General features: G+C 41.0%; 1 protein-coding gene across 2 annotated transcripts in view; it reads right to left on the bottom strand.

The window, feature by feature from the left end:
• Positions 1-15,428: 15,428 nt before the first annotated feature.
• Positions 15,429-27,382, bottom strand: part of UBQLN1 (ubiquilin 1) — a 48,762-nt gene continuing 36,808 nt past the window's right edge. The window contains exons 7-11 of one of the 2 annotated variants that reach the window (XM_025359160.1): positions 24,778-24,920; positions 21,900-21,983; positions 20,594-20,709; positions 19,434-19,602; positions 15,429-17,409 (exon numbers count right to left, since the gene is read on the bottom strand). In XM_025359160.1, coding sequence (XP_025214945.1) covers positions 17,257-17,409; positions 19,434-19,602; positions 20,594-20,709; positions 21,900-21,983; positions 24,778-24,920 — 665 coding nt within the window. In that variant the 3' untranslated portion in view covers positions 15,429-17,256. The remainder of the gene's footprint in view (positions 17,410-19,433; positions 19,603-20,593; positions 20,710-21,899; positions 21,984-24,777; positions 24,921-27,382) is intronic. The other variant, XM_025359161.1, reaches the window with a different exon arrangement.

Genomic DNA, 27,382 nt, shown 5'->3' on the forward strand with positions numbered 1-27,382 from the left:
TGTTGTTTTTTTTTTGGAGATGGAGTCTCACTCTGTTGCCCAGGCTGGAGTGCAGTGGTGTGATCTCCGCTTACTTCTTAAGCTAAGGTCTCAAAAGGTAGTCATTGGAGAACAAGCAAACTTTGTTCAGTTCCTTAAATGGCGTAATACAAACATACTCACCAGCAGCAATACCAAGTTTCTTGCCTTTCGCCTGAAATTATGTCAACTCGAACTGTCTCTGCTGATCACCAGCTCTGCGCTGAGCGGTTGTGTGTTATGTATCTGTGTGTAATTTAAATGTAGAAACTTACATAACTGCTACTTAAAAAGTAGAGTTTGGGCCAGGCGCGGTGGCTCACACCTGTAATCCCAGCACTTTGGGAGGCTGAAGCAGGTGGATTACTTGAGGTCAGTAGTTCAAGACCAGCCTGCCCAACATTGCAAAACCCTGTCGCTAGTAAAAATAAAAGTAAAAAATTAGCTGAGTATGGTGGCAGGCACCGGTAATCCCAGTTACTCAGGAGGCTGAGGTAGGAAAATTGCTTGAACTCAGGAGGCAAAGGTTGCAGTGAGCCAAGATTGTGCCACTGCACTCCAGCCTGGGTGACACAGTGAGATTCCATTTCAATTTTTAAAAAATTAGAGTTTGGTCAACACAATTTTTTTTTTCTTTTTTAGAGAGGAGGTCTTGCTCTGTCACCCAGGCTGGAGTACAGTGGCATGATCATAGCCCACTGCATGTTTGAACTCCTGGGCTCAAGTGATCCTCCCACCTCAGCCTCCCAAGTAGCTAGGACTACAGGCATGCGCCACCATGCCCAACTAATTTTAAAAAAAAAAAAAAAAATTAAGAGGCCGGGCATGGTGGCTCACACCTGTAATCCCAGCACTTTGGGAGGCCAAGATGGGCGGATCACAAGGTCAGGAGATGGAGACCATCCTGGCTAACATGGTGAAACCCTGTCTCTACTAAAAATACAAAAAATTAGCCGGGCGTGGTGGCAGGTGCCTGTAGTCCCAGCTACTCAGGAGGCTGAGGCAGGAGAATGGGGTGAACCCAGGAGACGGAGCTTGCAGTGAGCCAAGACAGCGCCACTGCACTCCACCCTGGGTGACAGGAGACTCCATCTCAAAAAAAAAAAAATTAAGATACAGTGTCTTGCTATGTTGCCCAGGCTGGTCTCAAACTCCTGGCCTCAAGTGATCCTCCTGCCTCAGCCTCCCATGTTGCTGGGATTTGAAGCATAAGACACAGTGCCCAGCTCAACAAAATTTGATATAACAAAAAGCATCGTTTTGGTGGAATAAAGATTGAAAACAATTATTTTAGCGGGGAAAAAAAACATTGTTTTTCCAGTAGGGGAGCTGTCCTCATAGATCATGTGAGAAGGCCCTACTCCACCCTGTCTGTGAATTTGCAGAGTATCAGAACTGGAGACAGATCTCAGCAGTCAGACCAAAGTGTGTGGCAGCACTGCTGGGAATATACAAGGCATGTGATTTCAGATGTCAGTGATTTCAGGTGTGGCTTTAAATAATTAGACACATGTGATCAGAAGGGATCCCCCTTATATTTCTCTGTTGCTCTGCCTGTCTGTGACATGGGGAGTGTCTGTTTCATATGAGTGTCTTCATCCCTCTCCAGCACTTGTCAAGCTTCCTTTTCAACAGAGAGCAGCCGCAGGCTCAGACCCCTGGCAGACATGGGGTCTCCCCACAATTTAATCACTTTATCTAGTTCTTGTTTCTGTTTTTACTTTCATTCTATGTAAGGTAAGTGTCCATTTTCCATTGAAAGTAGTGACATGACGGTTTTTGAAAAAGAAACATATTTATATAAATTGGGTCATTTCAAGATGAATAAAAAGTACACGATCCATCACAAAGTTGCCAATGTGGAACTCGAGCAAATGAAGAGAGAGACTTGCTGACCCACCCAATGTAGCCCTCATTCTACAAAGAGGAACCAAAGGTCTCTAAAGACCTCCATGAGCCTAGGCTCGTGTCCATCTGCTTGCCGTCCTGTGCAAAATCATCAGCAATGGACACTAGGCAGGTGAAGAAAAAGCACTAGAGCCGCTATGGCCAAGACATGCAATGAAACTTTCCAAAGGGCAGTGATGCGTCACTAGCACCGCAGCAGCAGGGCTGGGGGATGCGGAGCAGGAGGTGAGAAGTGCCGGTGCCCTCCTGGCATGCAGCTTACCCAGGCACCAGCTGTGCAGGCCAAAATCTGACCAACATGGGCCAGGTTTGAGCCTTTCCCCGTACTGTGCTCCAGAAAGATGCTTTATCCTTCGGTCCCAACCAGGGCCACAGGACCTTACCCTGGGGCTCCCACCCCTGGCTGCTCATCAGAGTCAGCTGTGGAGCTTTCAGAGGTGAAACCAGGGCCCCTTATGACAGATGCTGCTTCAGTGGCCTTGGAGGAAGCAGAAACAGGTCTGTGCTTTTCAGTTCCTCAGGTGACTCTAACAGGCACCCTGTGGCCACCTGTGGGCCCACTGGTTCGCTCTGGCCAGAGATTGGGTTTCAGAACCAATTTACCTGTTTCTATTCACCAGGGCATGTCATATTTGACTCAGGAACTACAGCTGGGTGCAGTGACTTGTGCCTGTAATCCCAGTGACCCCAGAGGCCAAGTGAGAGGATCACTTGAGCCCAGGAGTTTGAGGCCGGGTCGGGCAACATAGAGGACCCCATCTGTGAAAAAAATAAATTAGCCAGGCATGATGGCATGCACATGTAGTCCCAGCTACTCAGGGGGCACTGAGGTGGGAGGACTGCTTAAGCCAAGAAGTTTGTTATGATTGCATCACTGTACTCCTGCCTGGGCAATGGAGAGACCCCATCAAGAAAGAAAAGAAAAGAAGAGGGGAGGGAAGGGGAGGAGAAGAGAGGGGAAGGGAGGGGAGGAGAGGGCAAGGGGAAGCAGGGAAGGGAGAGGGAGGGAGGGAGGGAGGGAGGGAGGGAGGGAGGGAGGGAGGGAGGAAGGAAGGAAGGAAGGAAGGAAGGAAGGAAGGAAGGAAGGAAGGAAGGAAGGAAGGAAGGAAGGAAGGAAATAAATAAATAAATTACATGCCAGTGGAAAAAAAGACAGTTTTGGTGGCTGGCCCTTGCCTAAGAAAATATGGAGCCCTTGATTTTCCTCTTTGCCAAGCTATTTGGAGTCGCTTCTGGCTGGCTTTGGTTTACATCAACCCTCATATTTGGGGGCCAGGCACTAGAAGTTGTCCAATGAACACATCCAGCTGGATAAGTCCCCCTGCCATATGGAGGGAGAAATCAACCAATCCATTGTGCTTAGTAGTGAGTCCAGACTGTATGTGACAGGCACCGTGGAGGGTTTGAGGCTTGTGACACAAAGCCCTGGCTGTCAGGTGGCTCCAGTTGGGGTGAAAGATAAGGCATCGTGTACTCTCTGGCACCAACTAAACTCCCGAGACAGAAAGGAAGCAACGAGGGCCTTGACCATGGGGACTTAGACATGCTGAAAAGCATCCGTTCTGGCTGGATCGTGCCCCTGTCCTAGCTCCCTCCCCATCATGAATGCCAAAGCACATTCCTTGACAAAAGACTTAAGCCAGACCCCCACAGCTGCTCCACAGCTGAACTACCCTTTGGCCTCCCCTCCGTCATGGTGCCAGGAAACAGAGGAAAAACTGAGGAAGGCAGTGGTTCTCAACCTCCACTGCCTGTTAGAGTCACCTGAGGAACTGAAAAGCACAGACCTGTTTCTGCTTCCTCCAAACCCACTGAAGCAGCATCTGTCATGAGGGGCCCCGGTCTCATCTCTGAAAGCTCCACAGCTGACCTGATGAGCAGCCAGGGGTGGGAGCCCCAGGGTGAGGTCTGACAACCAGGACCCCATTTGGATCCCCTGCTCATGCTGAGCCCACTTAGATGGCAGCAGCAGGGAGAATCTTAATGCAGGTGAAGTTTAGGACTGGATTAGTTCTTGCCAAAGACCCGCTGGACAACTCACGAAAGGCCAGGGATGAAGTGCAGTCTCTAAAGTGGCGCTTTGGGTTGGTGATAGGCTGGGGAGCACCTAACCCTCAACCGTGTAAAGCGGCTGATTGATTTGGCAGGGATCACAGGTAGCAGGTAGAAAGGACCAAAGAGATGGGTGGAGAATTCCTTTTCTGGCTAAGGACACTGATCTACAGGGAAAGTTGGGTTGGCTAAGAGGGTCTGGCTGCAGGGAAAGGATAATCTATTGATTGACATTTTAATACTGCCCTGGCCTTCCCCTCTCAAGTATTTCTCTTGGTGTAACAGCAGGGAATCGTCAATGAGGCATTCAGATGAAGTGAACACACAGAGAGATAAGGGAAAAGGTGTCCAGAGTAGAAGAATCCATAGAGACAGATGGATGGGTTGCCTGGGATGGGGAAGGCAGGACTTGGGACTGGCTGCTAACAGGTACACAGTTTCTTCTGGGGGTGATGGACATGTCCCGGAGTTACACAGTAGTGATGTTTGCACAGCATAGTGAAATAGGCTACATCCACTGATGTGCGCTTTCAAATGAATTTTATGGTATATAAATTTTTATCTGCCATTTTTTGATACTGGCATTTTTTTATCTCAATAAAAAAAATCAATGCAGTGAATGCACCACTGTGGAGGGCCGCAACCCCAGCGCAGGCGCCTCCCCATCATCCCACTTGGAGAAAGTCTATGAGCGGAAGGGTAGGCCTGCGTCCAGCTCCCACGCACCTTACACCTAAGAATGAGTCCTGGGTTTAAAGAGTTTTCTTTTCTCCTTTTTTGAAACAGAGTCTCACTCTGTTGCCCAGGCTGGAGTACAGTGGCCCAATCTCAGCTCACTGCATCTCCGCCTCCCGGGTTCAAGTGACTCTCCTGCCTCAGCCTCCCGAGTAGCTGGTACATACCACCACACCCTGCTAATTTTTGTGTTTTTAGTAGCAATGGGGTTTCACCATGTTGGCCAGGCTGGTCTCAAACTCCTGGCCTCAAGTGATCTGCCCACCTCGGCCTCCCAAAGTGCTGGGATTACAGGTGTGAGCCATTGTGCCTGGCCCCCATTTTATTTTTTAACTTTACCAAGAATTATCATTTAGAAAATCATAATGTGATGTGTTTGTCACCGACACGGCAACCCACAAGCACTTGCATTCTTTCAGGGGTGACCCCACAATGGGCGCAAGCATATAACGACTCCATTGTGTTTACTGTAGTCGTGCTCAAGCAGTACGCACTGAAAGTTTATTCGTACTTTCATGTGTCCTTTACGTTAGAGCTAAGGCATACATTTATTACTTGCTTAGGTACGTTTTGTTAGCAATTAATCTCATTTTGTTATAGTAAAGGGGCATTAGAAAATAGCTGTTACAAAGGAGGTGTTGAAAAGGAGTCTGGTGGGTTGAGAGCACCGCTCTCATCTTCCCAAACGTGGTCCCAGGGAGGCTGAGGTGTGGACCGGTACTGCCCTCTTGTGGCCGGGGTGGGAGGGACCCAGCAAGCACAAAGAGCCCAGGGAAGAAGGGCCGGATGGTTTGCGGTGGCTCAAAATGGATGGAGATAAAAGATTCACCTTCTCCTCTGGCAGGATTCTCCACCACCACCGCCCCCTCCCCAGTCTCCATTCCCACCACCAGAGAAATTTCAGATTAAACATTTTTCTCTCCTGTAAAATGAGGGCGTTACCTGCCTCGTAAGAATGAAGTCTTTTGGCTCTGATAGCTTAGTCCCGCCAGGGTCTCTGTATTTCCACACCCCTTTCCCCAGCCCTTGGGCAGCTTACATCAGGCAGGGTCTAGGATGAGGTCCCTGAAGCATGGGATGAACTAGCAATCAGCTGAGCAGCCGGCTCTGGAATCAGGACCCGGAAAAACCTGGGCTCAAGGCACAGCACTGGCGTAAACTCGCTGGGTGACATAGATAAGGCAGCCCTAGGGGATGTCACTAGATGCTGCCAAGGTCCAGTGCTCACATCCTGTGCCTCTCTAGAGTCTGCTCTGATGAGCAAATTATTTTTCAGTGGATGGAGTGCAAGAACCAGGAGAAAACTATAACAAGCTGACTTTAATCAAAGACACCATCCATCAGGGATTTTAATTTTCTGAAACTGTAATATGCAAGTTTATTATCCCTCCACTGAACAGCACATCTGTTCATTCAAAGATGAAATATTCAAGATCAGAGTATTAACTGTATCATGGGCCAGCAATTACCAAGGAATGAGGATCTGATTAGACATTCAGCCAGTAAGCTGTGTTGAGCATCAGTGTGGCGAGTTGTTTCAGCCCAGCTTCACACAATCTCATGTGTGAAATGGGAGCTGGTGCTAATTTCCTGATGATCCAGCGGTTTCCCTCCAGCAACCTACCCTGGATGCTGTGCAAATTAAAGTCCACTTTGTGGGAGGTTGAAGTCACTGGTCATCACTTAGGAAGACCCCAGACCTGATGCTGAGTAAATCTAACACGTACCTTAATCAGGGACCCAGTCAGATGGTGCCTAAGGAAATGCCCTCAACCCTTGACAGTCCATGGCAAGACTTGCAAATTTGAATGGCCAAAGAATGCGACCAACACTAGTGGGATATGGGAGACTGTGACAAAATTAAAAATGCACGCTCTATCTGAATAGGGCAACCACGGTGCAGCTCCAGACCAGATAACACAGGAACACAATCTGCCCTGTACAAGTTGGGCTGACTGCTCACTGTGTAACAACACACTTCCAAAAATTGTGCAAAAGACTCAGTAAGATGTCAGAAAGGATTAAGGATTTGGATGCATGATAGGTAGTCCTGGGTAGGGTTCAAGGAAGCAGGGCTCTCTAAATGGATGCTGTCAGGAAGTGGGGGATAACTGGTTATCTTAAGAAAATAAGATGGCTCATGCCTGTAATCCCAGCACTTTGGGAGGCCGAGGTGGGCGGTCACGAGGTTAAGAGATTGAGACCATCCTGGCTAACACGGTGAAACCCCATCTCTACTAAACATACAAAAATTAGCTGGGCATGGTGGCAGGTGCCTGTTATCCCAGCTGCTCGGGAGGCTGACGCAGGAGAATTGCTTGAACCTGGGAGGCGGAAGTTGCAGTGAGCCAAGATTGCACCACTGCACTCCAGCCTGGTGACAGAGAGAGACTCTATCTCAAAAAATAAAAATAAATAAATAAAAAATAAAGTAAAGTGTGAAGAAGGAAGTGAAGCTAAAGCTGTAACTGGTTAACAAGCACATTAACCAGGACAGGGAGATGTTTGGTCAATTTTGCATCTTGGAAAATGCTCATGTTTTTCAGTGTGGACATGACTAAAGAAATGTTCCTTTGTCTTGACCCACCACGGCTGAAGAGCAGTCTTGTACTGACGTAGGTGTCCTGTGAAATTGTGTACGCTCAGCAGGACATGGAGGTACAGCTTTTAATACCAGGCTAGCATCTGGATGACAGGAACTACTTTTCTTTTTCCTGGTAGCTGCCCCATTTTACACTCCCACCAGCAATATAAGGTTCCAATTTCTCCACATTCACCAACAATTGTTATTGGTCTGTCTTCATTACAGCCATCCCAGTGAGTGTGAAGTGGTATCTCCTTAAGATTTTGATTCGCATTTCCCTAGTGATGAAAAGCATCTTTTCACATGCTTATTGGTGATTTGTTCATCTTCCTTGGAGACATGTCTATTCAAATTCTTTATATTTTTAAAATTGTCTCTTCATTGTTGAGTTGTAAAAGTTCTTGATCAGATACATTACTTGCAAATGTTATCTTGCATTCTGTGAGTTGGATTCTCTTTGTACTTTCTTCATCATTTCCTTTGAAGCAAAAAAACCTTAAAGTTTGATGAAGTCCAATTTACCTATTTCTCATTGGTTGTTTGTGCTTTTGGTGTCCTAGCTAAAAAACCACTGCCTTACCCAAGGTCACAAAGATTTACACCTATGTTTACTTCTAAGAGTTTTATGTCGCTTTAGCTCATGTCTTGGCTCCATTCTGGGTTACTTTTTTGAATAAGAATATGCATTTTAACAAGGTCCCAGGTAATTTGCATGCACAATTGAAGCTGAAAACCACTGCCTAAGTCACACCCTGGCAGCACATTACAATCACTTTAAGAGCTTTTAAAATGTATGCATAAGCCTCACCCAGATACAATTCCGCTTAGTCTGAGGTGGCCTTATTTTTTAATGTTTTCAGTTGATTCTAATGTGAAGCGAGGGTTGAGAATTACCACCTTTGCTGACTAACATTTTCTGTAGCCCTCAACTAATTCTTCAGTTTAATGAGGATGTCCACAAAGCTATCACTTGCCTCATTGCCTAATCAATGTTTTATGTCTTTAACTTATTTGACGAATGGTATATTTAACATCATTCATACATTCTTTCCATATGGATTTCACCCACATGCTTTTGTTAGGTTGGTTTGTATCCACTGCTTTATATGTGATGCTGAGACTTCTAACAGTGCTACATTAAAATTGGGATCAGCATTCACAGTGCACATAGTACATGAGTATGAACAGGCTTAGTGTCTGCGGATATAATACAAATCACACCTTCATTAAGACTAGAGAATGGCAGTAATACCGGGTGATAAGTGTATGAGAGTGGACAAGAGATAGAAATGAGAAGAGGAAGTATAGAACTTCAACAATTTCCTGAGAAAACCAAAGACCTCAGTTGGTCAAGAGCATGGTCTACAATCAGCAACATTTCAGCATCTATTATCATTTTATCTTTAAGTCATTATTTGTCCTTGGTCTTGCTGGGTTTTGTTTTTATTATTTTCTTAAAGGAGAAGGGTGGGAATGTGTAAAACATTCTGGTCTTCCTTTTGCAAATCTAGAACCACAAAACCAATTACAAATTGGGACTCTTGCCATAAACAAAAATAACTTCAATTTATCAGTGACCTAAATAGAAGAGCTAAAACCAAAAAACTCTTAGAAGAAAATATAGGAGGAAACAATGTATTCTGTGTTTTCTTTTTTTGTGTCGGGGGGAGCGGGGGACGGAGTTTCACTCTTGTCACCCAGGCTGGAGTGCAGTAGAGCAATCTTGGCTCACTGCAACCTCTGCCTCCCGGGTTCAAATGATTCTCCTGCCTCAGCCTCCCAAGTAGCTGGGATTACAGGCATGCACCACCAGACCCAGCTAATTTTGTAGTTTTAGTAGAAACAGGGTTTCACTATGTTGGCCAGGCTGGTCTCAAACTCTGACCTCAGGTGATCCACTCGCCTCAGCCTCCAATTTTGTATTTTTAGTAGAAACAGGGTTTCACTATGTTGGTCAGGCTGGTCTTAAACTCTGACCTCAGATGATCCACCCGCCTCAGCCTCCCGGAAGTGCTGCAATTACGGGTGTGAGCCACAGCGCCCAGCCTAGCAATGTTTTCTTAGCTGCAATACCAAAAGCACAAGCAACAAAAGAAAAATAGAAAAAGACTTCATGCTCCAAAGGTATACAAATGGCCAATAACATATGAAAAGATTCTCATCATCAAGTCATTATGGGAATGCAAATCAAAACCACAATGAGGCCTGGTGCTGCTCACACCTATAATGCCAGCAGTTTGGGAGGCCAAGGCAGGTAGATCACCTGAGGTCAGGAGTTCGAGACCAGCCTGGCCAGCAAGGTGAAACCCCATCTCTACTAAAAATACAAAAATCAGCTGGGCATGGTGGCGCATGCCTGTAGTCCCAGCTACTCAGGAGGCTGAGGTAGAAGAATCATTTGAACCCAGGAGGCAAAGGTTGCAGTGAGCTGAGATCATACCACTGCACTCCAGCCTGGGCAACAGAGTAAGACTCTTGTCTCAAAAACAAGAAAACAAAAAAACTCACAATGAGATCCCACTTCACACCTACCACGATGGCAGTAATTTAAAAACAAAAACAAAAACCAAAAAAAAAACGGGGACGGGAAGTGGAGGAGGAATGAAGTGTTGGCAAGATGTAGAGAAACTGGAACCCAAACAACACTGGTGGGAATGTAAAATGGTGCAGCCACTATGGAAAACAGTTCAGCAGTTCCGTAAAAAGTTAACAACGGAATCACCATTATGAGCCAGCAATTCCACTCCTACATATATCCTCAAAAGAAAAAAAATTTGAAAGGAAAATAAATCTAGGACCCCAAAATTACTAAACTAAAGGGAAAGTCAACCAGGGGAACTGCTTAGGGCAAACCTGCCTCCCATTCAAGTCACCCCTCTGCTCACTGAGATTAGATGCATATCTGATGGCCTCCTTTGGAGAGACTAATCAGAAACTCAAAAGAATGCAACCATTTGTCTCTCACCTACCTGTGACCTGGAAGCCCCCTCCCTGCTTGAGTTGTCCCACCTTTCTAGACGGAACCAAACCAACATACATCTTACATATATTGATTGATGTCTCATGTCTTCCCTAAAATGTATAAAACCAAGGTGTGCCCCAACCACCTTGGGCACATGTTGTCAGGACCTCCTGAAGCTGCGTCACGGGCACATCCTCAACCTTGGCAGAATAAACTTTCTAAATTAACTGAGATCTGTCTCAGATTTTTCAGGTTCCCAAACTGAAAACAGAAACTCCAACTTGTAGGCCAATATTCATTGCAACATTGTTCACAATAGGAAAATGGTGAAAAGGGTCCATCAACAGATGAATAAAATGTGGCATAAACATACAGTGGAACATCATATATCAGCCATAAAAAGGAATGAGATTACACGGTACAAAATGGATGGACCTTGAAAACATAAGTCAAAGAAGCCAGACACAAAAGGCCACATATTAAATGATTCCAGTTATATAAAATGTCCAGAATAAGTAAATCCATAGAGAGGCAGAAAACAGATTTTGCAACTGCCAGGGGCTTGGGTGAGGAGGGAATAGGGATTGAATGCTTAATGGCTACAAGGTTTCCTTTTGGGGTGATAAGGAAGTTCTCAAGGCTGGTGATGGTTATACAACATTATGAATATACTTAATGACACTGAATTGTACCCTTTAAAATGGTTACAATGGTAAATTTTAGGATATGTATACTTTACCACAGTTAAAAAAAAAAAAACAAAAAACCCCCATACGGGTCAAGCCTATCTCACTAACCTTGTGGCAGGAAGTAGACCAGCAGGGAATGTTTCCCTTTTTACAGTTTCCCAAAGGGGTTCATATTTATGCTTAGTTCCTTCTACACTCTTCAACGAGCAGCCATGTCACTAATTCCCTTAGAAAGGGATGAACAGTGGAGAAGAAATGTGTAACCTCCAACATTTTCCTCCTTCTGGGATTGTAGTGGTCACACTACAATCTGGGATTAAGATGGTCACAAATTATTTGACATTCTTCCCAACAAGCAGTGGGTCTTCAACCACTCCTCTTATATTTGGGTGAGCTAAGACTGCCTGGCCAATAGAATACTGGAGATATGACACTGGGCCAGTTTGGGATCCAGAACTTAAAAAAAAAACAGCACTTTTCATTTTTCTTAAAACACTTATTTTTGAAACCCACCGGCCATGTTGTAAGGAAGCACAGTAGCCCTATTGGGAAGTCCATGTGGAAAGGAACTGAGACCCTGAGTGCACTCCCCGATAAAAGCATGCACTAATTTAACACCCATGTGCATAATAAGCCCTCCTGAAAGTAAATTCTCCAGACTCAGTCAGGTTGGTCCAACTGTATTCACCAAGCCCTGCCAAAATTGCTCACTCATGAACAAAATGAATGATTCTGTTCTAAGCCACCAAGCTGTGGTGTAGTTTGTAATAAAGCATTAGATAACCACAACACAGTGGAAATTCCCTCCCCTCTCTATAAAATATAAGGAATAGAAAATGTGTCTGAAACACCTTCGTAAAAAAATCTGGCTTGAATACCCAACTGTCTACTATATATCCTATTAAAGAATTAGGCTCCTACACTCAGCTTTGGTCTTTGAGGGAAACTACTGACAATTCCTGTATGTGTCTAGCCTTGTCTAAGCACAAAGTGGCAAGCAAGACAGTCGACTGGAAGTCAGAAATACTCATGTTATCGGGCATAGGCTGGAATTACAAATTGAGGGTGTGCTTCACCACTGTCCAAGCTTACAGGAAATCTCAGTTTTGTTCTATGAGATCTTACCCAAGCGAAAATGCTGGGAGGGGTGCTTTTCCTCTACTTCTGAAAGGGCTGACCATGAAGTGTAGTTCAGATGGGCTGGCAGGTGCCACTTCTACTGGCAAGAAAAGGCAGACCCAGCTGAGGCAAATGATGGCTGGAAAGACAAACTCTCTCTCACACCTCAGCCCATGTAACAAAGGTGCCGATTTTATTTTTTTAAAACCTCTTCCGGGAATCAAAGGCTAGCAGTAACTCGTTTCTCTCTGTACATTTCTCTCTTTTGGTAGAAAACAATTACCTGGGCAAGTCCCCTCCCCCATGCCCCCCACACTGGTCATTACAATTAAAATAAAAACATGCTGTAGTATTTCCCATCTTAAAAAAAAAAAAAAAAAAGGTAAAATTCTACACCACCACAGCACCCTCCCCACCGCTACGGCCCCATTTCTCTCTCTTTCAAACTGTGCCTCCTGCCAGTCCGCTCTAACCACTATTTTACCCACCACTCTAAACCGCTATAGTCATAGTCACGAGGGTCCTTCCTTTACTAAACGCAAAGGGTTAACTCAATCCATGATGAGAACTTGAGGCAGCAGTGTATTGAACCACTCTCCTTCTTAGTAAGTTTCATCACCCGCTTTCAGGACCTCTCTTAGCTCTCACCTTATGACCTATCTGTTCCTCTCCTTTGCAGCTCTCCACTCGCCTCAACATCTTCACTTAAATGTTCCATCAAGTACATTCAACTTAACATGTCAACACCAAAATCCTGATTTCCACTCCTTTTCCTGTCTTTCTACCTTGTTTGCCTTGACTCCTCTCTTGCTCTAAACTTCACACCTCTATTATCAGTCCATCCTGTTGGCTCTACCTTCAAAACATACCCCAAATCCAACTTCTTACCACCTCCACTTGCCACAAGTCCAAGTCCTTGTGATCTCTCACTAGATTATAACCTCCGAAAAGCCTTCCTGCTTTCACCCTGGTTCCTGTAGTGCAGTGGTGTTCATTAGTTGTTTCATTAGTTGTTCAACCTAGGAACTTGTTAGACATGCAAAATTTTCCCCAATTCCCTATTAATCACAAACTCTGGCGGTGGGTCATAAAGATTTGTGTATTACCAAGTCCTCCGTGTCAAATACCTGAACCCCCCGACCTCTCTCCTATTTCCTACCCCATTTCCCCCCTCCCTTGTTCATCTTGCCCAGCCACACTGGATTCCTTGTGTTCTACAAACACACTGAGAAAGAAACAAAAGTTTTTATCTGAGGAATGCAAACCCCTTTAAATTAATCAGGATCAGAGAGGTATTTAAAATGTGACATCAGTCACGTCTCATTCCCTCTTGAGCTAAATAATTACCTCTTGAAGCAACTTACTATGTGGGCTCTGGACTGACACCAAGTAGCCATTAAGACGTACAGTAGATGCCATAACTTTTACCCTATGTTCAACAGTGTACAGCCTGGCTAATCAATGTTATCTCTGGAAACCAATGAGAATACCTGTCAAAACTTTTATCAGCCCACTCCTTGTTCCCCTTTGCCTTTAAAAACCTGCTTGAACCAAACAGAGTACTCCCCAAGGCAACTTGAAATGGGTCCCTGGCAGTTGTTCTCACTTTGGCTCAAGTAAACTCTTTTGAAACTGTATTTTGTGCCTCAGCTTCTTCCCTGTAGGTTGACATACACTCAAGGACACTCTTCCGGGCCTTTTCATTAGTTCTCCTTCTTCCTGGAAAAGTTGTTCACCCCTCCAGATACTCGTGTCTGTTCAAATGTCACCTCCTCAATGAGCTGAGGCTTTCTCTCTGACTACCTTATATAAAATAAGACCACCACCTTCCTGACCTAGTCTCCTTACTATGCAGAATTTTTCACCAAAGCACTGATTTTGATTACCTGGCAAGCAATCTGGATGTTTTGCTATCTGCCTACATTCTACTATGTAAGCCCCACGTGGACAGAATCTTGTTTTATTTGCTGGTATACTCTGAGCAATTGGAAAAGAACCTGGCACTCAGTAGATGTTCAATAATTTGACTTTCTGACACAATAGTTGCCTACGAGAAAAGATACAGACAAGTTGAAGAGGAACAATTGGTGTTACTTAGGTAACTGCCAAGACAATTTTAGAGCAGAAAAATAAAAACAAAACAAAACGCTACAAGGTGAAGGGGAGGAGCAAAATGCAGCAATTGACAGTAAAGGCTAAGTATGAACAGTTAAGCGTTAACGAAACACTGGATCAGCAAAGTTTAGGGCGCCTTCAGAACTGAGCCCAGAAAGAATGGCAGGCTTTATAGGAGCCAAAGTAGATAAATACCATGTGCAACACCAGAGAGAAGGGTAGATACACGAAGTACAGAAGTGTGTTCATTGCATACAGCATCACCTTAAAGAATAGTTAAGAGATGGTCTAGTGAGACTGGAAAAAGCTGATAAAACTTTAAATAGACTTCTCTAATGTAAGACTTCCTGTTGACTGTTAACATGTTTAATAGTAATCTCTAAGAGAAGAAGTACAATATGGAGTATTTCCCTGCATTAATCACATAGCCTTTTTTTGGTTACTCATGTGGATGTCATTGTACACATGGCTTAGCTTCACTTTTGTCACTAGCATATTGTTATCCATCGCTGTATTTTGTTGTGATATGCCTATTAAATTAACATAGTAAGAATAAAAGACTCTTTTCATTATCATATTTAAACCAAGTCTGAAACTCAAGATTCTAATACACACAGAGGTCAGGTGTCATTCATCTGATTTTTCAGTACTTGCTACACTTTGTTTAGGATATCACAAATAGTATAATTAGGAAATAAAATCCTGAAATGACATCTTCACTACTCCATTCTTTATTCAATTTGTACTAAATATTATCACTCAATATGAGAACAGTTTAAGCCTACAGTATTTTAAACATCCTTTTAGTGCTGATAAGAATTTTAAGTATTTTGAACCCCTTAGGATGTAGATATTTATCTTTAGACTTAGACCTAAAGGTAAACATATTAAAAACGAAAACCATACCACTGCAGCAGCTTGAAGGTACTTCAGAGCTTCTCGCCCAGTCCAGTGCACCTATAAGCCTCACCAGTACATGTATAATAAAGAAATCATGACGCCTCAATGTCACGTAACTAGTCAAGTACCAAGATCAAAAGTGGAGCTCAAGTCACCTACCTTCCCAGTGTGCTATCTTTTTATCACACCACAAAAGACCATGTGACATTTTAATTGGAAAACCTGAAAAATAAAGAATGTAAAATGTGACAAAATCTGGGGTAAATCAACTTCAATAGCCTTTAAAACACACGGTTAGCAAAAGTTAAAGACATTTTTTTTCTTTCTACAAAAGAGGCAAGACAAATCAAATGTAAAAGCTAGAGATTTATTGTTATTTTGTGATTAATAAATTGTCAAATTAGTTATGACACTATCCCACACTGAATACCACATTCGCCAGTACAGAAGTTTTTAAACCAGACTGAGGCATCAAGCAGAAAGAGCAAAGACACATGAATATCCTTCTCAACAATCTCTACTCATGCCTCCACCGTAACCTTTGTACTTGTTTTCCTCCTGGGGAAAGTGTCAAAACAGTGCATGGACTGGTGGGTAACCTGGCCTCTTAACCTTTTTTAATAGCAAGCAACGTACAGAAGTAATGGAATCAACTTGTATTTCCCTTGATTTTATTGGTCTGAATTCATTTTAGGTTACTTTAACATTTTAATTTCCTGTAACTGTACATGAGAGAATATAATCACCTAAGAGAATACTGAACCAGAGTCAGCCAAATGTATTACTGACCCTAAACTCTGTTTTAATTGGTCCTAAAGGAATGTACCACCCCAACAGTTTGGGAGTTAGGCAAACAGAATTCTTTGGGGAGGGAAGAAAAAGGCTATAAAACAGCCAAATGTACTCGACATCATTAAAACGGCTCTTTGTTTTTCACCCCTGAATGATACTTCTTTACTATACTATATGCACAGAAATCCTAACAGAATCTTGGTTGCCAGTATTATTTAAGCTGGCCCCATCCAGGATAGATTCCACTGCCCCCCCCCACCCCGTCCCCCTTTCTGAGGCTCTGAAAAGCACAATATTTAACTATTTCTTAACAGAACTACCAAAACACTCCAGAAACAATTGGCTCACAACTCATTTTAAATTCGTGTATTGCCTGTGCATGAGGAAACAGATAAACCCAAAAGAGAGTTCTATTTTTATATGGCGATTAAAAATAACTGAAACATTTAGACACTTTTTCAGTGAAAGCAACATTTCAATTACAAATTTTAATGCCTGTTAAACTACCTATGGGAGAAGCTGAAAAGTCCTAGGCAAATGCACTTTGGGGTATACTACAGTGTTCCTTCAGTCTGCACAAAGATTAAGGTAATTTACAGTCAATCTGTGAATGAATGTTGAGACAATGTTACATTATGTGTCTGTACAATTAATTGTCCTTAAAGAGATAACCAGAATCAGTTTTTCTACTATATTTTCAACAAACCTGACTAACCGGCACTTTTGCTGGGAGATGTTTGTCAAAGATGCTGTAAGATTCTATACAATTAGGAAATACTCGGCTTTAAGAGTATTTTCTTATCTTCACTTTTTTGGTTACAGGTGTTTTGCTCAGATAGCCTATTGCAGTATGTTTCTAGAAATGCAGTCCCATATGTGCATACTCTATATGTATACAAATAAAGCAAAATTATCAGTAGTATAAATCTTACAGCATTTTGTTTGCAAAAATGCATGCCAAAGTCACAATAAGCAATATTGTACCACAAATTAGAGTGCAAATGATTTGCTTCTTTTTAACGCTTTTATTCTACATAAATTACTACCATAGGCTAATGTTTAAAAAGCAAATAAATTGGACAGATGCAGGACAAAATCTGGTCACCCAACTATAAAAGGTGATGTTTTTAAAAAATTACAATAAATGCAGAAGTGATGCATGCAGTAGCCTGAAATGAAAAGCACTGATTCCCACTGTTCCAGAAAAGAAAAATACAGAAAAACCCACACATCTTACTGTACTCCACCTTAAAATGCATCATATTGGGTTTGTTTATAACAGCACAGAATTCCAAGAGTCAAAATGAAATAAAGCGGGTATTTTAAAGTTTAAGAGCCGTTATCAAAAATAAATTACATTTTTTCAAGATACAGAAATGCTGCTATGATGGCTGGGAGCCCAGTAACCTTTCAATAGCTGCATTGATATCACCTCCTGTGGCTATTAGAGCTTGCAAGTTTGCTTCACGGTTCAAAAATCCCATTGCACTGAGTTGTTCCAGTTGTTGCTGAAATCTGACTTCTGGATTCTGTAGCTATTAAAGAAAAAAAAAAATTAATCCAACTCTAAAGGAAGCCAGTCCATGCCACACCTGACTGACTTTTAAAATTTTTTAATTGCTTTTTTATAACATATGCTGATCTACTGAGCTTCAAAAACACTGCCCACCTCTTGAAACATATCCAACATATTTAAAAGTCCATTAGCACTTTATTTTAAATAGTCTAGTTTATACCTAATCACGTCAAATAGATCACGACTCTACTTTGGTGGGGAAGGGGGGGAAGCTTAATAAACATCAACCATTATTTTAGAGGATCATGTACGTGCAGAAAAATTTGAACACATATATATACACAAATAGTTCAGAATTAGATGATCTGTGTAGCTACTGACCAATTGAGTAACTTATAAAAGCCGGTATCCTCATGTATGAAATTCTAAAGTTTCAATGATTCTTTGAATGAATGTGAGTTTAACTTGCACACTGGACAGTCAATTCTTAGAAAAGAGTTTCAGTTTCAGGCCCAAAATTATACTCTTAATTCTGACAATTCAGCAGCATCAAATCTTTTCTTCAGAAATGAAGTTAAAAAAAAAAAAACAAAAAAAACCCCACATAAATCACATAAATGACCAATCAATCCTAGGCCTACTTGGTAATTCGGAGGTAAGTTAACTTATGTAACAATTAATTCTAATACTCCAAATCCTTCTTTCTTATTTATTCCATGAATACTTACTGAGTACCTACCATGAGCCAGAAACTATATTACGCTAGCTTATCAGGAATACAGATATGTATAAGACAGAACACTAGTCTGTTTATTGTATTTAGTAAGGCCTGAAAACAGAAAGCAGGCCGGGCACAGTGGCTCAGGCCTGTAATCCCAGCACTTTGGGAGGCGGCTAAGGCGGGTGGGATAGCTTGAGCTCAGGAGTTTGAGACCAACCTGGGCAACATGGCGAAACCCCATCTCTACAAAAAATACAAAAATTAGCCAGGTGTGGTGGTCTGCGCCTGTAGTCCCAGCTACTCCGGAGGCTAAGGTGCAAGGATTGCTGGAGGCCAGGAGGTGCAGGATGCAGTGAGCTGTGATGGCACCCAGCCTGGGCAGTCTGTCAAAAGGGGAAAGGGTATGGGAAAAAAAAAGGAAAAAGGAAAGGCAAAGAGGGGAAAGGGGGGAAAGGGGAAAAAGGGGAAAAGAGAAAGGGGAAAGGGGAAGAGGAAAGAGAAAAGGGAAAGGGGAAGAGGAAAGAGAAAAGGGAAAGGGGAAGAGGAAAGAAGAAAGGTAAAGGGGAAAGTGGAAAGGGAAAGAAAAGAAAAAAGAAAAGAAACCCAGAAAAGAAAACAGAAAGCACCTAACAGACCTTGAGACATTAAGAAGTTTGGGGACAACCTAATAAAACAGGCTTGAACTGGCAATCATCTTTATATAATGGCACATTATTAGTAAAGCCAATGTATGTTTGTAGATGCAAGCACATTATTGGGGGTCCATATTCTTTAGCCATATTACGAGATTAGATAGATAGATTAGATAGATAGATAGATAGATAGATAGATAGATAGATAGATAGATATGTATGTAACAAGCTACCACAGGAGATGGTGTAATGATGGGTGGAGTAAGGTAGTCAGGACTTTTTTCCAGTCAAAAGACAGACTAGAATACAGTTGTCCTGGAAGTACTTGAGATAATCAAGTTTCCATTCCTCCCTAAGAACTTTTTTAAAGCAAAACCTATTTCAAATGATTTTCAAACAGGAACTAAAAAAAAAAAAAAAAAATGCATTTTAAAAGGCAATTTCTAAAAAGTAAGACTTTAGGTTGTAGCATGTCTTCTCTACAACCGTAACAATGTTCCTTTAGTGTCTCAGATAGCACCAAAGTCAACAACTTTTGTAATGCCTGTTTTCTTACTCAATATCCTTAAGACCGTATTTTTCATTAACCTAAACACCTAAGAACTACTGCTTTCCTTTTTCCTTCTTTTTGGAAATTTCTAAATTTCCAACATTAAGGAATACAAAACTTGAATGGAAAAGAACTGATACCTGAGGATTTACTCCAGCAAGAGCCTGTAGCATCTGTTGAATAAACTGCTGATGTCCAGGTTCAGTGGTTCCTGCTGTGGGGCTTGTGTTTTCACTAGGTGTGGCGTTAGATCCATTGGTTCCTGAAGAGCCTCCAGTGCTTCCTAATGCCCCCAAGCCAGGAGTAAACCTAGAGAAAGCACAAAAAGGAAATCTCCTAAGGTCCTGCAAAACCAGAGGCCAGTCCGTAAATCGGTTACATTTTAATATAATTAAGCTAAGCTATTTTCTTAAAATAAGCCCTTTTGGCCTGGTGCACTGGCTCATTTTGGGAGACCAATGATCCCAGCAGCCCAGGAATTTGAGATCAGCCTAGGCAACATTGTGAGACTTCATCTCTACAAAAAATAAAAACAAAATTAGCTGGGTGTGGTGGTGCACACCTGTAGTATCTGTTACTTGGCAGGCTGAGGTAGGAGGATTGCTTGAGCCCAGGAGGTAGAGACTGAAGTAAGCCGAAATTGCACCACTGCACTCCAGTCTGGTCGACAGAGTGAGACTCTATCTCTAAAAAGAATTTAAAAAATAATAATAATGTTTAACTTTGAAAACCCTGACTTAAAAACAATCATGGCCAGGCACTGTGTCCCAGCTACTGGGAAGAATGAGGTGGGAGGATCACCTGAGCCTAGAAGTTCAAGTTCAGCCAGGGTAAAACAGCAAAAATCCAACTCCTAAATAAAAAAAAAAAAAGCGGGGGGAGGAGATGGGGACCAGGTGCCGCGGCTCATGCCTCTGATCCCACTTTAGCAGGCCGAATCGCTTAAGCCCAGAAGTTTGAGACCAGCCTGGGCAACATGACAAAATCCCATCTCTAAAAACAACAAAAATGCATACATACATACAAACATATATAAATAAACAAATTAGCTGGGTGTGGTGGTGCACACCTGTAGTCCCAGCTACTCAGGAGGCCGAGGTGAGAGAATCCCTTGAGCCTGAGAGGTAGAGGCTGTAGTGAGCCATGATTGCACCACCACACTCACAGCCTAGGCGACAGGGCAAGACCCTGTTCTCCCCCACAACCAAAAAAAAAAAAAAAGGCAGAATACTACTAAATCTGAAATTCTCAGAGAAAGTAACCATTATGCACTTTCATCATCTTCCCCAAATAAGCCTACCCTGGGATGAGGCCTGGGGCTTCCGTTGCTAATGTCTGTAAACCCTGTTGAATCTGTAACAAGGCCTGCATTGCTCTAGGGTTTGACATTGCTGATAGTGTATCAGGATTCTGCATCTAAGGAAGAAAGAAACTAGTGGTTACAAAGGAATTAAAATCAGTGAAGGTAAATTTTTAAATCTTTGTTATGCTTCCGGAGAAAATCTAAAACCTTACACCTGGACACTGGTAATCCATAATTTCTTTCCCAAAATAAACACAAGTGTCTCCTCTTTGACAGCAAACCTAGTGTGCAAATCATTACTTGACCTCCTCCTAAGTCCATCATGAAAGCCATTTTCATAATGGAAGAAAATCAGGAGCTACTTTGGAAGCCACAACTATTTCCTTTCTCCAACAGAAGATAAAGTATTATTTCTAAGAGACAACCTCCAAATGCACAATTCTTACGACATGGTAATATGGTAAAAGCCACATATTCCACCTAACCAAGTGTTACCTGTTACTGATATAACAATTTTACCAGTAAGGTACACTCTAAAACAACAGTTCCAAATTTGACGTTAATACATGTATGCTGAGTTTAGCTTTACTACTTCCAAATATACACCACCTGACTAACCAAAGATAGGCTTACATCATTACAATACATCAAGGACACCAACCTTGGAAAATGGTTTACAGGCCTGAGAGTCATCTGCATAATATATGAAGCCCTAGAACTACCAGTTTCAAAACACCAAGACTAACTTCTCTTTTGTCGTTTTAAATAATAAAATACCATGGCAATCTCAAGTACTTGTTTATAATATAACCTTCCTTATATGACAACACTGACCATTTAAATCTTACTAATCCCAAGTTTGAGGAAATGAGATCTACCCGTAGAAAAAAAAAAATTCGATTAATTTGGAAGAAAACAACCTGTAAAACAGAATAGGGTAGCTCTTTCCTGTTACTCAAAATTAGTTAAACCATAAAGCGTAACATGACACAAGGAAGCACTTCAAAGTTAGTACAGTGAAAGGAAATGGTTTATGGTATTAACAAAGCATTCAAAATCCTAGGTCCTAAAAAGCAAAAACAAAATGGTTCTTTCCTCAGAATTTGTTTAAGAAACATAAGCAAAAGGTCAGCAACGAAATGGGACTCAGTTAAGATAAAGCTGAATTCTCTAAGAATTGACAGCATTATTGGTCTCTATTCTATGTTTTGCTATCAGCCAGAGAAGAGCAAGGAAAATGTATATCATCAAATTTTTTCAAGCAAATCATTACCCAAGACAGCTAACATCTTGTCTTACTCACTTGTTGGAGGAAAGTTGGGAGCTGTTGTCTCATTTGTTCTTGAAGCTGAGGATTTCCAGCAAATAGGGGATTATTCAGCATCATCTATGGGGCAAGTGTTCAAACAATTTTAACTGGAAATATCTGAAACAAGTAATGTACCTTGTTTTATTCTATCTTCCCCCAAGTGCCTAAACTGGCACTTAAAAGAGAGGAAGGTAGAACATAAATAAAAAAGGAAAAGGGAAGATACTGTCCACAAGAGGGATCTCCAGAAGAATAAAAACAAAAACAAGGCATCTTTTCTCTCAATGAGAATGGTGGTTATGATAATGACATGCAATATCCTAAAAAATAAAAGGAATCATTTTCTTAGGCTTTTCCTTGAACAAAGGTGAACATTTGCCATTGAAAGAAAAATGGGAGTAACTGGCATTCATGAAGATATATTTTCAACTACACTGACAGAATAAACATAAACATCAATACATGAAACTATGTAACATGGCTTGCTTAGAAACCTCGACACACAAGTGGCAGGCACAGAGAAAATCCAGATCTGAAAAGGACCACTACATCTACCCGCCTACTACAAAACAGCTAATATTAGGTCCAAAAAAATAACACCGCAAAACAGCAACCAACTTGCCAGAGAAATGGAGCTGCTAGGTGAAAATCAGCCAGGCCTAGCACCAACAGTCCTCTGGGGAAAGTATTTAAATGATTTAAGACCTAAAATATGTAAATCCATTTGAGAACACCAAGATTAGCATCTGGATTTCACCTCACTACCACCAGAGATGAGAAAAGTGGCATCTCCTAACCTTCAAATAAACATTAAGAATTTAAAAATCAGGATCAATATTAGTATGATGTCATATACCTAAAAATGAGATTAAAATACACAATCAGCATAACCAGAAACTAATAAATTCTTGTAACTTCAAAAGACACATTTTATATCATTTTCTCCAGATGGAGTAAAAAAGTCAACTAACAAGGATTTACTGACAGCCTATTTACCTATCCAAAGTCTGGGGAGGAAATGATCCTCGCCATAAAGTAGTTAACTGTATTTAAGAGCAATGTAAATGCCGGTAGAGTAAATTCACCCCAATTCTTGCAAAGTGATCTTTTAGTTAATTTCAATACAATAACCAAAGCAGATGTCAGACAACCTTTCAGGAATATACAGTATTTATTTCAAAGTGACCAATAAGTTCACAGTAAGTAAACTAATATCAGCTTAAGGTCAACAAACCTGCTTCTTTATTGGTTCCAGTCAAATACTTCTTTATTATGAACATATTAATGAGGTTAGCACACATATCTTTTGGAATTTACTTCATTTAATATTTAAAAAGCATGTCATCTTAAATGTATTTATTCGCAGATAATCATCTCATTTGATTAGGATATTTCTTATAACTTACCTGAGTGCTTATACTACAAGATTTTACACTCAAGACTCTTGTTAAATATTTAAAAATCAAAAGAATAGAAAGACTCTTTTTAAATATTTAAAAATCAAAAGAATAGAAAAAAACACAGATTTTAATCTGCAGATAACAAGAACACTGTAATGGTTTCTAAACTATCTGTAATAAAAGACCTGCCAATCTAGTATTAGCAACATTGTGCTTCAGAGTAAAAAAATAGTATGTGAATGCTCAAGTCACTTTACTAATGTAAGATTATTACAAATTGCTAGGCATGTGCTTGTTAAAGTCAAATTTTGAAAGCAAGATGCACATTCAGTATTAGCCATATACACACTTAAAATGGCTTATTATGGTAAATTGAGGCATTTAATACTAACAGCTCAGTCTGATAAGTTTCATATGCATAAATCAATCTTCCATAAAATGTACCTCCAATATACAGAATCACAGACACAAAAATTCTTCTTAAAATTCGTTATTTCCAATTTCACAAATTTGGTGAGGGCATAAGTTATTACTGAGAATTATACGTCAAAGATACTTGAATCAATATAGTTCTAGAATTTAGAAAATACAAACCATTCATTTGACTTAAAGCTTTTAAAATGTAAGGGATGGGATTAACTATAAAGTCCTCCAAATTCCTGACGCACTACAGAAGCCGTTTTTAACAAACAGCAAATATAAACTACAGATGATCAAGGTTTATTTCACATTCTCCGTGGTTTTTCAAGCCCTATGGTAAGGAACCTAGACAGTACCTAGAGAACTTGAGGGGGAAGGAGTTATCAGATGCCATTATCTCAAAATGTCTAAGGATGGAGCCCAAGTGTCAGTACTGTCTATAAAGCTTCCCAAGTGATCCTGAATGTTCAGCCAGCATTGAGATCCCCTAATTTTCTTAGCTGTGGTCTCTTTAGAAACAAATTAGAAAAAGGAATACATTAATAAGGGACCAGTATACGATCTTCAGCAGGGAAATCAATAGTTGAAAGAATGAGAACATTGTTCTGACAAATCCCCCTGTCTTTAATAAATGCCTTCATACTATTTTACAACTGCCATTTTGAGTGTGACTATTATAATCTGAGTGATCTACTAAATAAAAGTATTTCAAACGTATTAACATTGCTCTTAATTGCTTTCAAGATTTACAATTAAGTAGTTTATCTTCAAAAGAGTGGGCATTCCATAACTTTGTACTTGTCTCCTAACTCAACATATGTAGAAACAAAGGAAACCTGCACTTCTTTCTAGTCAATGAATGGCAGAGATAAAGATGCTTTGTATTAATTTACGACAAAGAAATACATGGTCTAAAAAACTGGAGACACAGTTTACTTTTCTAGTGTGTTAAGGTATCATACACAACACAAATGTGCCAAAAATCACAATTACTAGATTAGGTTATTTTAATTCACACTGCACAGTCCTTTTCAATACAATTACAAACTCACCTGCGCAGCAAGGTCAGGATTCTGGCTTAGTGACTGCATCATGCTTCTCATGTAGGGAGCAGACAACATGTTTTGCATAAGTTGTGGGTTTTCAGTTATTTGTTGCAACAAGCTCTGCATTCCTGGTGTGTTGAACATACTAGCTGAAAGTTTGTTTTAAAAAAAGACATATTAAGGAAAAATACACAAAAGTTAAAGCTTTAATTTTACCAGGTACAAATGATTATACATATTATCTATCAATTGAACTATGAAAGAACTTTAAAACTAAAAGATCTCTAAAAGTACATGCCCAACATATACCAGGAAAAGAGGACTTACGAGTTTAAACATTCTGGTTGTATTTACAGTAAAATCTTGTCTAATGGAGGACTTCTGAAGTCAACTTAAGGCAAAAATTAGATACGGTCAAAATTACTGCTGAAAAATTCCATACAGTGAAAAAGACTGAGCCAACTTTTCCTCCAGGACTGAGAAGGATTAATTAGAATCATATTTGGCACTCAATATCGCTTACCCTTATGAAAGAAGGAAGCCTTCATGTCCAAAGGAACAAAAGATTTATGCCTCCACCCATTTTCACTGCGTACTGCCACTCACTAAGTAAAATAGTAGGCACATTTAACATTTGAAACCACAGGTAACAGTGACTCCCAGCAGTATCAGGAGCCTGACTACCTGGGTTCAAATCTAACCTAACCCCTGTGATCTTGGGCAAGTTATTTAGTGTCCTCATGTTTAGCGTTCCCCATGTGTAAAATGGAGAAAGCGGTATCTACTTCATAGGGTGGTTGTAAGAAATTAATGTATAAAGCACTTGTTATGATTATTGTTTTTCCTTTAATTGCCAAGGGCTACAGCTGAATTTATGTGAATTCCATATCTGATGACAACTGCATATTCAGGCAAATTTTCTTTGAAAACTAAGTTAATTTGCTTGACTTACACCTAGATTTTCAACTGCCAACTAGATACACTCAAACTCAAATATATTTTCAAACTTACTATGCCAAGTCAACTCATCAGGTTTTTCATCTCTCTTCTGCTATTCCATCCAGTGTAGTTATATCAGGCTTAAGACATCTAACTCCTCTTGCGTATCTTTCTAGTTTATTATAATTCTACTGTTTTTAATGGTTCTTGTTTTTCCTATTTTCTCATGTTGTAAATTTTAACGTAGGTTTTTTCACATCCTAGAGTCCAACCTTGGAGATACTGTGGGTTTGTTTCCAGACTGCTGTGCAATAAAGCAAGTCACACACATTTTTTGGTTTCCCAGCCCACACACAAGTTGTTTGCATGACATTGTAGTCTATTAAGTATGCCACAGCCTTCAGTCTAAAAAACACTCTGCACACAAATTTAAAAATACTTTATTGCCAAAAGTTGCTAACAGTGAGTCAGTTGGTGGTCGCTAAAGGTTGAGGTGGCTGTGGTAACTTCTTAAAATAAGACAACAATGAAGTTTGCCACATCAGGAAAACTTTGTTGCATTCTATGCTGTTTGATAGCATTTACCACAGAACTTTCAAAATTGGAGCCAATCCTCTCAAACCCTGTCACTGCTTTATCAACTAAGTTTATAAAACATTCTGAATTTTTTGTTGTCATTTCAACAATGTTCACAGCATCTTCACTTAGAGTAGACTCTATCTCAAGAAACCACTCTTTGCTCATCTACAAAAAGCAACTCATCTGTTCAAGTTTTTTCATGACATTGTAGCAACGCAGTCAGTGTTCAGGCTCCACCTCTTCTTTTCATTTTGAACTGAGATGGAGTCTCGCTTTTGTCACCCAGGCTGGAGTGAGGGGAGTGGCACGAACTCAGCTCACTGCTGCCTCCAATTCCTAGGTTCAAGGGATCCTCCTGCCCAAACCTTCCAAAGTGCCGGGATTACAGGTATAAACCAACACATCTGGCAGGCTCCACCTTACATTCTAGTTCTCTTGCTATTTCCACTACTTCTACAGTCCCCTCCTCCACTGAAGTCTTGAACTCCTCAAAGGCATCCATGAGGGATAAACTTCTTCCAAACTCCTATTCATGTTGATATTTTGACATCCTCTCCACGAATTAGGAATGTTCTTAATGACACTGAGAATGGTGAATCCTTTCCAGAAGGTTTTCAATTTACTTTGCCCAAATCCATTAGAGGACTCATTATCTAAGGCAGCTATAGTCTTATGAAACATATTTCTTAAATAAGACTTGAAATTGCTCCTTGATCCATGGGCTGTATGCAGAATGAATGCTGTGTTAGTTAGCAGGCTTTTTATAAAAACAACATTAATCTCCTTGTACATCTCCATCAAAGCTCTTGCGTGACTACATGCACTATCAATGAGCAGTAATATTTTGAAAGGAATCTTTTCCTTAGCAATGTCTCACCAGTAGACTTAAAATATTAAGTAAACCATGCTGTAAACAGATGTGCTGTCATCCAGGCTTTTTTTTTTTTTTTTCCTGTTTATAGAGCACAGGTAGAATAGATCTAGCATAATTTTTAAGGCCCTAGGATTATTGGAATAATAAATGAGCACTAGCTTCACCTTAGTCACCAGACACATTAGCCCCTAATAGAGTCAGCCTTCCCTTTGAAGCACT

This window comes from Theropithecus gelada, chromosome 15 (assembly GCF_003255815.1).
Source record: "Theropithecus gelada isolate Dixy chromosome 15, Tgel_1.0, whole genome shotgun sequence".
NCBI classification, from domain to species: Eukaryota; Metazoa; Chordata; class Mammalia; order Primates; family Cercopithecidae; genus Theropithecus; species Theropithecus gelada.